General features: G+C 39.7%; 1 protein-coding gene across 3 annotated transcripts in view; it reads right to left on the bottom strand.

Moving 5' to 3' along the window:
• Positions 1-14,086, bottom strand: part of CMSS1 (cms1 ribosomal small subunit homolog) — a 370,900-nt gene that overhangs the window by 35,974 nt on the left and 320,840 nt on the right. For all 3 annotated transcript variants that reach the window (XM_009238645.2, XM_054551625.2, XM_054551624.1), the window contains one exon: positions 1,652-1,740. In XM_009238645.2, the coding sequence (XP_009236920.1) occupies positions 1,652-1,740 (89 nt within the window). The remainder of the gene's footprint in view (positions 1-1,651; positions 1,741-14,086) is intronic.

Below are 14,086 nucleotides of genomic sequence, written 5' to 3' on the forward strand. Positions count from 1 at the left end.
TTAACTATATAGTAATTAACACTTCAGTGATTACTCTCTGATAACCACTGTTTGAAGTGCTTATCAAGTACAGTCTCATTTAATCATCATTACAACTCTGTGAGGAAGACATAATTGTTATCATTTACCAAGAAGGTGACTGAGTCACAGGCAAATTTAACTTGTCCACTTGGGGGGGCAAGTTAAGCAACACTACACTAAATTGCTTCTCACAGTTATCCTGAGCTGGCTCACAAACTTTGGGTAGAATAACACTCTGGTGTAATGAGTTTAAAGCACCTACAATAAGAATAAGACCCCAAATTGTTGCAATGAAAAATATAGTAACTTTGGATTGGTAGTAGACAGTCCTTTAAAAAAATCACACATAAGCCAGGCACTGTGGCTCATGCCTGTAATCCCAGCACTTTGGGAGGCCAAGGGAAAGAGGATCACTTGAGCCCAGAAGTTCGAAACCAGCCTGGGTAACACAGTGAGACCTCATCTCTACAAAAAAATAAAGAAATTAGCCGGTGTGGTGGTGCACATCAATAGTCCCAGCTGCTCAGGAGACTGAGGTGGGAGGATCACTTGAGTTTGGGAGGTTGAGCCTGCAGTAAGCCATGATTGTGCCACTGTCCTCTAGCCTGGGCAACAGAGCAAGACCCTATCTCAAAAACAAACAAACAAAACCCCAAATCACATAGATTTATTAGGTTGGTGCAAAAGTAATTTTTTAAAATTAAAAGTAATGGCAAAAACCACAATTACTTTTGCACCAAACTAAATACCAATCAGGTTTGATGGAAACCCAATGAGAAAAAGCTACAAATGGATGTGAGTGGCATTTCTAAAGTCAGTAGGAAGATTAAAAAGGCAATAAAAGGTCACAGGTTTAGGAAAAAAGATTATCCAAATGGCCAATTCTGCTAATGCAAAGACCACAAATCCCCTGTTAAGAATGCATATGACAGACCATAATGCTGGGCAGAAATAAGGTCCCAGGAGCCTGCTGGCAGCATGGCCTGGTTTTGTAATCATGCACTTGAGTGTGTGATAATCTTCTCTATCTTTATGCTATTTGTCTCCTTTTAGGAGCTGTACCCAAAAGCATAAGGCTGGATTTTTGGCAAAAATGTGATGTAAGAATCTAAGATATTATTGTGAAATGCATTTATATAGTTAAAAAACATTAAGAACCAGGAGCAGTGGCTCGCACCTGTAATCCCAGCACTTTGGGAGGCCAAGGCGGGTAGATTGCTTGAGCTCAGGAGTTTGAGACCAGCCTGGGCAACACCGAGAAACCTCATCTCTACAAAACATAAAAAAATTAGCTGGGTGTGGTGGTGCATGCCTGTGGTATCCCAGCTACTTGGGAGGCTGAGGTAAGAGGATTGCTTGAGCCATGATTGTGCCACTGTATTACAGCCTAGGTGATAAAGCAAGATCCTGTCTCAAAAAAAAAAAAGAAAAAGAATTAGGGCAAAAAACAGACCTTGCTGGTTTACAATGAAGGAAGCATGGCCCATGGCCCTTCCAAAGGGAAAGAAAGTAAAAGGCTCTTTTAAATCCCACCAACAACCGATATTAGGACATGGGGAGTTCAATAGAGAGGAGGAAAAGGCTGATTTCAGAACTTAACAGTGGTGGCTCTCCCACAGTGACCCCTCACCTGTTTGGTTTTCTCTGAAGGTACAGGAACTGGAATTGTCTCCTGCTGCATCACTTCTGCGTCTCCTCCTCCTTCACCATCTGATGCTTCTAGAAAATACAAAGTTTGAAAATTCGAAAAGTCTCTCTCTCTCATTGCTAGTGCAATCTTGGTACCATCTTTCTAGAAGGTTCTATCTCTTCACTTTTTAATTCTACCTCAAACAAGCTGCACTTAAGGAAATGGTCCAAAGTAAAACAGATATTTAAGCACTAAGATGGCAATCTCATTTATAAAACTGAAAAACTAAAGATTACTTAGATGTGTCACCTTAGGAGGGAATGTTTTATTATAGAACACTCATACAAGAGGACGTTTTACAGCCTTTAAAAAATGGTATTTATTAAGAGTTTACAATGACAAAAGGCTGTCTTATGATGACAATAATAAGTGGTCAGGGCTAGAATTATTGAGTGGTTACTACATGTTTAACACTATGCTTCACAGACTCTATGAAAGACTTTACTCATTCCCTTGAGTTTCTCTGTATATCTCAAAGTGAGCCTCAAATGTGAATATGTGAACATGTTCTGTCAGAGTTCATATTTAGGTCCAACTTAACCATTTTGTTAGGCCTGAGCTTTTAAATGTTTGCATACTGTGATGGTCAATCTTATGTGTCAACTTGACTGGGCCATGGGGTGCCCTGATATTTGGTCATACATTCTGGGTGTTGCTGTGAGGGTATTTTTAGAGAGATTAACATTTAAATGGATAGACTGAATAGAACAGATTAATTTCCATAATGTGAGTGGGCCTCATCCAATTGGTTGAAATAAAAGCACTGACCTATCTTTGAGTAAGGGAGAATTATTCCTGCCTTTCAACTTGAACTGAAACACCAGCTCTTCCTGGGTCGCAAGCCTATCATGTTTAGATTAAAACTGTATCATCTTCTCTAGTTTTAAGGCCTTTGGACTAGGACTAGAACTAAACTATCAGCTCTCCTGGATCTCCATTTTGCCAACTTGCCATGAAGATCTTAGGGCTAGGCTGGCTAGCCTCCATAATCACGTGAGCCAATTCCTTAGAATAAATCTCTTTCTTTATATAATCCTGTTGGTTCTGTTTCTCTGGAGAACCCTGACTAATATGTATACTTTTTTTTTTTTTTGAGACGGAGTCTCTCTCTGTCGCCCAGGCTAGAGTGCAATGCTGTGATCACAGCTCACTGCAACCTCCGCCTCCCTGGTTCAAGCGATTCTCCTGCCTCAGCCTCCCGAGTAGCTGGGATCACAGGCACCCACCACCATGCCTGGTGCCTGGCTAATTTTTGTATTTTTAGTAGAGACAGGGATTCGCCATGCTAGCCAGGCTGGTTTTGAACTCCTGACCTCAGGTGATCCGCCTGCCTCGGCCTCCCAAAGTGCTGGGATTACAGGCATGGGCCACCATGCCCAGCCTAATATGTATACTTTTAAGTGTGTAGCATGAGAAAAAAAGCCTACCCAACGGTGTAGTGAAAAATAGCAGGCAGATTAACAGGGCCTTCAAAAATGAACAATTAAATTGTCATTAAAGTATTTATAGGATCTCTGCTTCTAGGGAGATAGCTGTAGTAGTTACACTGTTCCCTATCCCTCTGGCGAAGTACAATGAAAAATCCTAGACATTACATATTTAAAAAAATAGAAAGACTCTGAAAGGTGGAGAGAAGATAGCAGACCAGCTAGAGATTTTAGGGACCAAGAATAAATCAATAGCAAACTCCCTGGGTTATCTTTTTGCCTCATTATCCCAGACTAGGAGCTGAAGAAGGTAGCTACCTGGAAATGCCAATGGAAGCCGACCAAAAAAGCCCCAACAAAAGTCTGCTCTCTCTACCAAAATGACCAAGAAAGAGGAAGCCTAGCAAGACTAAAACCTTTCAGACAATAACCACTTGACTGTAGCCAAACACCACAGAAAAAACTATGACCTCATCCTCACCACCAAAGACAGAATGGGGAGCCTAGACTTCCACCCTTGACAGGGTGTAATGAGGCACCCCATGATGGACCCCTCAAGGCTCCATCTCCTACCAGGGTGATGTTGGAGACAAACTGGGAGCTGGGATTTTTATCCCCAGAGGGTGGTAATGAGCCCTCATCCATCCCCCACTGCCACCACCACCACCACCACTGCAGTATCAATGGTGACCACATGAGGAGCCTGGACTTCCATCCCCTCCTGGCTGTAATGAAGTATATCTTTCCTATCCCACTGGGATGGTGTCAGAGGAGGCCTCGTGGAGAGTTACGACTTTCTACATCACCCAGCAGTAATGAGGCCAAATCCACACTAATAGTTTCAGCAACCATTAAAAAGGCTACATAGAGAGATGTACTCAAAAACACTGAGATAAATCAAAGTGGGCTTCTGCAATATGTTCAAGTAACCCATAGGAAGATAGGGGACCAACCCCTACTCCTCTCCCGCACAGAGATGCAAAAATTAGTCAACAAACAAAAGAAAAAAACATATACACAGATTTAAACCCCCAACATATCAATGAATATATTAAATGTAAATAGCCCAAACATACCAATTTAAAGACAGAGATTGACAGAATGAATTAAAAAATATGACTGAACTATATGCTGTTATAAGAAACTTACTTCAAATATAATGATACAGGCAAATAGAAAGCAAAGGGATGAAAAAAGACATAATATGAAAATATTGGTCAGTGGAAAGCAGGAGTGGCTATATTAATTTCAGGGAAAGTGGACTTCAGAGCAAAGAAAATTACCAGAGAATGAGAGAGACATTATATAATGATAAAGGGTAATCAGTCAAGAAGACATAGCAATCCTAAATGTGTATGCACCAAACAGCAGGCTCTCCATGCTTTGTAGAAGTACAAAGCATGTGAAGCAAAAACTAGTAGAAATAAAATGAGAAATAGATAAGTCCATAATTGACTTGTAAACTTTAACAGTCCTCTCTTAAAAATTGAGAGAATGACTAGATAGAAAATCAGCAAAGATATAGAACTGAGTGGCACCATTAAGCAATAGGATATAATCAACATTTGTAGAAGAGTCCAATCAACAACGGCAGAATACACACTCTTTCCAAGTATCACAGAGGGTATACCAAGACAGACTATATTCTAGGCCATAAAACATTAACAAATTTAAAAAGAATTGAAATTGATAAACAGCATGTAAAAAAACTTTCAGCAACATTATGGCTAATAATGAAAGGCCAAAGCTTTGCTCCTGACTGGGAACAAGGCAAGGATGTCCGCTCTACCAGTCTTATTTGACACAGTGCTAGAACTTTTAACCAGTGCAATATGATAAGAAAAGGAAATAAAAGGCATATACATTAGAAAGGAAGATAGCAAACTGCCTCCATTTGCAGATAACATGATTGTGTACATAAAAAATCCCAAGAAATCTAAAGGCTACCCCTAGTTCTGTGAAAATTCTTATATTGGCTTCCATCAATGGGGGCTCCTTTCTCTTAATATTCTCCAACCCATCTTCATCTGGGATCCTTAAGGGAAACTATGTTTCTCCTTCTTCCTCTTGCCTCTGTACTTCTTTCTACACTGTTGGCGGCCTGTACCTTGTAAATTGGCACATAATTTTACCTTGTCTTACAATGTGTACTGGTGTTGCATAAATGTTAGGTTTTCTCTCCATCTGAACTGTAAACTCTCTGAGGGTACATATGAGTGCCCAAAGTACTTGACCCAGTGTTGACTAAAAGTAAAAAGGACTCCCCATACCTATTGCTTTATTTACATTTTTATTATAAAGTAACATATATTCTCTATGTAAAGCATTTAATCCCTTATACAAATTTCCTCATATCATAAAAATACTTTGAGGTAAAAAGAATGACCTACAAATAAATGTCAGGATCAGCCCCATAAATGTTTAAAAATCAGTGAATGATCTTAAAAAATAGAAACTCTGTATTCCTCCATTCCTCAGAATCTGCTAGCTGAAGAACACAGTCTATATTTAAGCAATCTAGTTGAAAATAAATACAGTAGTCCCTTGGTATCTGTGGGGGATTGGTTCTAGACCTGTTTCACCTACCAAAATCCACAGATGCTCAAGTTCCTGATATAAAATGATGTAGTATTTGCATACAACCTATGTACATTCTCCTGTATACTTTAAATTATCTCTAGATTACTTATAATACCTGATACAATATAAATACTATGTATAGAGTTGTTACAGTGTATTGTTTATGGAATAATGACAAGAGAAAAAAGTCTGTACATAGTAAAGATAAACTTTTTTTCAAATATTTTTGATTTGTGGTTGGTGAAATCTACATATGCGGAGCCCATGAATATGGAGGGCTGACTGTAACATATTTTTAAAGATGTGTGACACTTATGCAACCAAAACTATGAGAAAGATTTAAAATGCCTTGCTAATAAAATGCTCCAAATCTGAGTTACTTCTTGTTTCAAAAAGTTATTTTCTCTGACACCTGTTAACATATAAAATGAGATAATCTTATATCACTGTAAATTGGATAATTTAGTTGTTTCCTTAGCCTGTGATGTTTTTTGATTCCAAAAGAGAAAACTGCTTTTCTGAAGTAAGGATGCTAGTTTTGTGATTTCCATTAAGAGAATATTGAAAGAAAAGTATGGGGACCCAATCTAGCCAGGTTGGCTCCAGTACTCAGGTTCCTCCAGGACTGCTGGGATTCGAGGAGGCTAAGCTGGGCCTGTGCCACTCAGTTCCAGTGGTTGATTCAGCCAGTTAAGTGGAGTCACTAAGACTGCACTGCCTCTTCCCCAACTCCTTGAAGAGTCTACTTAAAAAAAAAGACACTGCCAGATGGGATTGGTTAAGTTATTCCAAAAGAGGAGTCATCAAGTACACTGTCCTTTTTCAACCCCTGGCAACAACAGCAAACGAAAACAGAAGGCTGCACATCTTCTCTTTCCCTCAATCCCTACCTTCATCTTCTTTTTGATAAGTATCTGAAGTCCAGTTTCCCATCATTTTCCTTAAGTTTTCAGGTACTTGCTTGCATAAACCCTTGAAGACACTGGGAGGGACCCTGGCAATGGGATCATACAGTCAATTGTTCTTTAAAATGTGCAAAAGAGTATGTTAAGACCGCCGTCTTCACCACAATATGTTAAGACCATTGTCTGTTTCCACTCAGAATTCTCCTGCCATGTATCTCCCAGGGAGTAGTGCTGGACGGCTGGGAGCATTTTTGGGGATCCATTTAGAGGAAGCTAGTTGCACATACATTTAGTTTGAATTTAATGGGATTTTTATGTGGTTTGCAATCACTTTTGTCTATGATCAAATGATTGCTAGCTGTTCTAGTGCTGGCATCCTGCACTAGACACCCTGTGCTAACTCGCCAGACATTCTGACACAAAGTGGGCAAGGCTAGAGGGTGTAGATCATGACACAGATGTGCCTAGAGCATCAGTCCCTAGAACCATGTGGGAAGTGGAGAAGGAACCAGGTTTGGAATGTAGGAAACCTCAAACTAGTCAGTGGAAGATTCTTCCAATCATAAAAAATGTAAAACTGTAAGTAGAGAATTAGGTTCTCATTTTTGCCTATTTGAAATTGAACATCTCTCCTGTAGGATACATATAGTAGATGGTGCACTGTATATGACTGAAAAGAAACTGTATGTTTTTTCTTTATTTGATGAGGATGAGTAAAATACCAATTTTCACAATTGCTGTGGTTGGAGCAGTACTGTTATTTTTTTCTTATTTAAAATAACTTCTTTCATATCTAATTTTTAATTTTTTTTCTTTTATACTTAATTTTGTATCAGGAATTTTGCATTCTTTTTCTAAGAGAGGGCCCATGAAATTGCATAAGCTCAGGCCTCAGAAAAACCTACATCTGCCCTGGCGAGCAACCTTGCTCCTCTGTCTTTATTAGTTCTCATAGTCAAGAAAAGAACAACAGGCTAGGGTTGTGGCTCACGCCTACAATCCCAGTGCTTAGGGAGGCTGAGGCAGGAGAATCCCTTGAAGCCACAAGTTCCAGACCAGCTTGGGCAACATAGTGAGACCCCATTTCTAAAAAAGGAAGAAAGAAAAAGAACAGAAAACATAACATGGATGAATTTCAACAGCATGATGCCAAGCAAAAGAAGCCAGGCCCAAGAAGCTATATAATGCATGATTTTATTTATTTTAACATTCTAGAAAAGGCAAAACTATAGAGGTGGAAAAAGGATCAGTAATGACCAGAGACTGGAAGTGGGGGACTTCTGGGGAGTGATTTAAAAATAAAAGCATCAAAGAGACCTCTTACCAAAATAATAGAGGAATAGAAGGAAATTTCATTAAGCTGTAAGCAGCTTCTTTTGAAGCAAGGATAGTGTGGAAGATTATGGATTGTGGGTTTTAAAATATCTGGGGTTCAAATCTCAGCTTCAGCAATTATTAGTTGTGTGATGTTGGGCAAGTGTTACAAATTAATGGAAATTAGCTTCAATCATTATTTCTGAAAGTGAGGTTTATTGAGGAATAATTTACATATACTAAAAATAACTTTTACTGAACAGTTCTATGGATTTTGATTAATGCATACAGTTGTGTAACTGCACCCAGTGGGATCAGCATACTTTTAAGGTAAAGGACATAGGGTAAGTAGGTGTTGGGTTTGCAGAGTAATATGAACATTACTGATAACTACTCAACTCTGCTGTTCTAGTTTATACACTGCCTTAGGCAGTGTATAAACAAATGGAAATGGCAGTGTTCTGATGAACTTTATTTATAGAAACTTGTCCTGGCTGGATTTTTTTTTTTTTTTTTTGAGATGGAGTTTTGCTCTTGTCATCCAGGCTGGAGTGCAATGGCGCGATCTCAGCTAACTGCAACCTCCGCCTCCTGAGTTCAAGCGATTCTCCTGCCTCAGCCTCCTGAGTAGCTGGGATTACAAGTGCCCACCACCATGCCCAGCTAATTTGTGTGTGTGTGTGTATATATATATATATACACACACATATATATACACACACACATATATATACATATATACACACATATATATACATACACACACGTGTGTGTATGTATATACATATACACACACGTGTGTGTATATGTATATACATATACATACACATATATATACATACACACACACACACACACACACACACACACACACACACGCTTTTTTTTTTAGTAGAGACAGGGTTTCACCATGTTGACCAGGTTGGTTTCAAACTCCTGACCTCAGGTGATCCACTCATGTCAGCCTCCCAAAGTGCTGGGATTATAGGTGTGAGCCGCCATGCCTGGCCTCCTGGCTGGATTTTTAATCAATTAAAAAAATGTTTCAAGGGTTTTTTAAGAGTTTAAACTTTTCATTTTATTTTGTTTTACTTTACGTGCCAGGATCCATGTGCAGAACGTGCAGGTTTGTTACACAGGTATACACGTGCCATGGTGGTTTGCTGCACCTATTGACCCATCCTTTAAGTTCCCTCCCCTCACCCGTCACCCAACAACAGGCCCTGGTGTGTGATGTTCCCCTCCCTGTGTCCATGTGTTCTCATTGTTCAACTCCCACTTACGAGTGAGAACATGTGATGTTTGGTTTTCTGTTCCTGGGTTAGTTTGCTGAGGATGATGGCTTCCAGCTTCATCCATGTCCCTGCAATGGACATGATCTCATTCATTTTGTGGCTGCGTAGTATTCCATGGTATATATGTACCACATTTTCTTCATCCAGTCTATCATCGATGGCCATTTGGGTTGATTCCATGTTTTTGCTATTGTGAATAGTGCTGCAGTAAACATATGTGTGCTGTGTCTTCAGAGTAGAATGATTTATAGTCCTTTGGGTATATATCCAGTGATGGGATTGCTGGGTCAAATGGTATTTCTGGTTCTAGATCCTTGAGGAATTGCCATACTGTCTCCCAGAATGGCTGAACTTTCAATTTACATTCCCACCAACAGTGTAAAAGTGTTTTTATTTCTCCACAGCCTTGCCAGCATCTATTGTTTCTTGACTTTTTAATAATTGCCATTCTGACTGGTGTGAGATGGTATCTCATTGTGGTTTTGATTTGCATTTCTCTAATGATCAGTGATGTTGAGCTTTTTTTCATATGTCCGTTGGTCACATAAATGTGTCTTCTTTTGAGAAGTGTCTGTTCATATCCTTTGCCTACTTTTTGATGGGGTTGTTTTTTTCTTGTAAATTTGTTTAAGTTCCTTGTAAATTCTGGATATTAGACCTTTGTCAGATGGGTAGATTGCAAAATTTTTCTCCCAATCTATAGGTTGCCTGTTCACTCTGATGACAGTTTCTTTTGCTGTGCATAAGCTCTTTAGTTTAATTAGATCTAATTTGTCAATTTTGGCTTTTGATGCAATTGCTTTTGGTGATTTAGTCATGAAGTCTTTGCCCATGCCTGTGTCCTGAGTGGTACTGCCTAGGTTTTCTTCTAGGGTGTTTATGGTTTTGGGTTTTACTTTTAAGACATTAATCTATCTTGAGTTAATTTTTGTATAAGTTGTAAGGAAGGGGTCCAGTTTCAGTTTGCTGCCTATGGCTAGCCAGTTTTCCCAGCACCATTTATTGAATAGGAGATCATTTCCCCATTGCTTGTTTTTGTCAGGTTTGTCGAAGATCAGATGGTTGAGGATGTGTGGTGTTATTTCTGAGGTCGCTGTTCTGTTCCATTGGTCTATATGTCTGTTTTTGTAACAGTACCATGCTGTTTTGGTTACTGTAGCCTATTTCTGAGTATATAGTTTCTAATTGTTAGGTACAGATGTCTATGTATGATCATAAACTTGTGTTTTAAAAAACGTTACATGGTGATTGGGCATGGTGGCTCAGCCTGTAATCCCAGCACTTTGGAGGGCCGAGGCAGGCAGACCACGAGGTCAGGAGATCGAGACCATCCTGCCTAACATGGTGAAACCCCGTCTCTACTAAAAATACAAAACCAAAATTAGCCGGGCGTGGTGGTGGGCGCCTGTAGTCCCAGCTACTTGGGAGACTGAGGCAGGAGAATGGCGTGAACCCAGGAGGCAGAGCTTGCAGTGAGCCGAGATCACACCACTGCACTCCAGCCTGGGTGACAAAGCGAGACTCTGTCTCAAAAAAAAAACAAAACAAAAAACAAGTTACATGCTTATGAATTTTAATCTCTTTTATCTATCAATTATTGGGGTGTATATTAACATCTTCCCCTCTCATTTTGAGCTTGTCAGTGTTTTATAGTAATTCTACCAATTTTTATTTACATATTGCATAGCTGTCTTAGGTGCATGCAACTTTAGAATTGTTATGACTTCCTGTAGAATTGTTCCTTTTATCATCATGTTGTGGCTCTATTTTTAAAAATCCATTTTATTTAGTTCAGTATCATTTTGTGGGGGAAGTTCTGTATTTCTAGAGGTCATCAGTTGTTCTCTGGGAAAGCTACATTATACACACTGAAAAGTAATGCTGGATACACAGCTGTACTTAAATAGTCTAAAGTGTTTTGCTAAAATTACTCAATCCCTAGGAGCCAGAATGTTTTATTTGGCCAGGGCTGGGAACTACTCTTCAAGAACCATGTTCCCAGCTCATTAAGAGACTCCCACCAGCATCACTGAGAAAGAACACAATTCCCATATCCAAAGAACAGGACCCTGAGACTGAACTCTGTGAAGGCCATAAGGCCATGCCAGCAACACAGATCACAGGGAAGGGAAGGGGAGGCAAAGGCAGTGAGCAGCCTAGCCAAGGAGGAAGAGGCTCTCAATTCTGAATCCACCTATACTCACAGAGGTTGTGTAGTGAAGGAAGGTCAATCTTTTATTGCTTCTGCACATTTTTCAAAATAATTACTACAGATAAGCTATGACTAGAAAAGAAGGGTTTATAGTCAATTAGGCCCCATGATCAAATAATCATATGGCCTATAAGTGTATCTCTCATTTACTCTAATTATTCAGCATGCCTGTTCTCACTTTATCCTTGTCTCCTTTCCTTTTCCATCAAAATCTCACCCCTACCCTCTAAACTTCAGCTCAGGTTTTCCCTCCTCTGTGAAGATCTTCTGAAGGCAGAAACAAGAAACAAGACTGTCTTAGGGGATAATGTAGCAAGCAGTTACAACTTTCACTAGGAAAGGAAAATGGGGCAGGGTCTGTATGAAAATGAGGAATTCATTGAAGGAGAGTCCAGGAGGAGCAGCAAACCCAAGACAGGCTTGTCATGCCCACTGCAAGGCATCCGGTTGCTTTGAGGGGGCTGCTTGGAGGAGCTCAGGCAGGTTCGGCCCTCAGCCTCCTGGCTTCAAGTCCTGCAGTCCTGGGGTCCAGGTGCCGGGACACAGGACCACTCAAAGCTGTGGGTGTGTGGTGCTTCATCAGGCTTTCTATTGGCGCCAGTCCAGTTGTGTTTGTTTTTTTTCTAGTTATCATCTCTTCCTTTTTGCTTTTTTGCTGCCTAACATACGGCAAAAAACTGGGCATGATCTATCTTCTCCATCTCTCAAGTTCCTTAAGATCTCTTCTTCTCTCCAAAAGATTTAACAAAACAAATGCTTCTGGATATAAGTCCTTGTGATTTGATTCTCTCTATCAGAAGTTTTCTTGTCACTCTGAACTGGAAAGGAGAGTGGGTGATCCTTTTTCACCTTTCATTTTGCCATTTTTAGTGGCAACAGCTATAGCCTGATGTACATTCCAATAATGCTCCTATTTTCCTAGTTGAGGCAACAGATGTAGAGTCTGCTTACAAAATTTTTAAAGTTTTCCGTTCCCACAGAAAACTTTAAAGCTAGAACTTTTTGACTAGGATGGTAAAACACTGAGCTGGAGTCATTTCATGGGTCCTGATAATTTGACAGAAGGCAAAGTACTAAGAAAAAAAAGATCACTTGAAAAACACAACTAAAGAAAAATGCCTCAACTTTTTATGGGATGCTTAAATGCTACAAAATTTCTGTCACTAGCTGCAAGTCAGCAGAACTTAACGGTTATTTTCTAAAAATTTGACTGCTCCAGGTTAGTAATGCTGTATTCATTTATTTTTAAATATGCACACAGGAAGTGAGGTGCAGTGGTATATGCATCTGTAGTCCCAGCAACTTGGGAGGCTGAGGCAGGAGGATCACTTGAGCTGAGGAGTTCGAAGATACAGTGAGCTATGATGATGCCACTGTACTCCAGGCCTGGGTGACAGAGCAAGACCCTGTCTCTTAAACACACACACACACACACACACACACACACACACACACGAAGGCTCCTCAGGAATCATTAGTCCACATCAGGGGTTTAGGTGACATGACCTCAACTTCAGGCAGTGTTAAAGCTCCCAATCCTTCCTAGTTTGTTTTAAATGTTTGAACATTTATATATTTTGGGGCAGTTTTGAAGCTATGAGCAATTTCAATTCAATCTTTTCTACCCAACTTTTACAGTTAAATGAATAGAGCCATGGATGCTGGTGGTGGCATTTTGGGCCTGAATACTTGTACATTTGGAAGCATTGCTATATAAATTCTTCATTCTTGGAATAGAAACCAATTCTAATGATAACAGCTCTTACATAATCCTTATTTTGTACAATGCACTGTTCTAAATGCTCTTTGTAAATAACTCATTTAATTCCCATATCAGTCTTACGAGACAGGTACTGTTGTTATAATCTGTTTTACAGAGGTAGAAATGGAGGCACCTGCTCAATGTTAATAAGAAAGAGAGCCAGGATTTAGACCTACACAGTATTGATTCAAAGTCTGCTCTTCACTACTATGCAATATTGCCTCTCAAATTTGGAAGGCAAAACAAGCAGCTTGCTGGTGGCACTGGTCTTTAAGCAGGTTATTAGAATCCATTGGGCTTTACGGGTAGAGCCCAGTTTCACATAATAATGTATGTTATATTTAACTAACATTCATCTACATGTGGCCGGCAGCCTCCCTCCTCCAAAAAAACCCAAACCTAATTGAGTTCAAATATCTGTCAGTAACTCTCTACCACTCCTTCCACCCCATCCTATCTTTTAGCTAGGGAGAAAATATATCCTGGTTTGCCTTGGCTAGTCCTGATTTATACTTGTTTTTCCTATATCCATCTGGTTTATTAATATTATCTGTCTTATTGCAGAGATTCTTTAATATATTAATATGGATTACTACTGTCCAAGTAAGGAAATGGAGATGAGGCCATCCTCGAACTTATTTGATCCCCAAACCCCTCACTGCGGAACACCTGTTAACAGCTCCCAGAACAGCGACAGAAGAAGGCCTAAATTTTAGCTTTAATTTTTGTGATCCTGAGCAAACCACTTTATGCCACAGTTTTCTTAATTGTGGGTTGATAAAATCATACTGCTGTGATTTATGATTCTCTTCTGGTTCAGGCCAACTTCTGTTAAGAATGCTATATACCCTGGATGCGTCAAAATTTCCAGAGTGAGATG

This window comes from Pongo abelii, chromosome 2 (genome assembly GCF_028885655.2).
Source record: "Pongo abelii isolate AG06213 chromosome 2, NHGRI_mPonAbe1-v2.0_pri, whole genome shotgun sequence".
NCBI lineage: Eukaryota > Metazoa > Chordata > Mammalia > Primates > Hominidae > Pongo > Pongo abelii.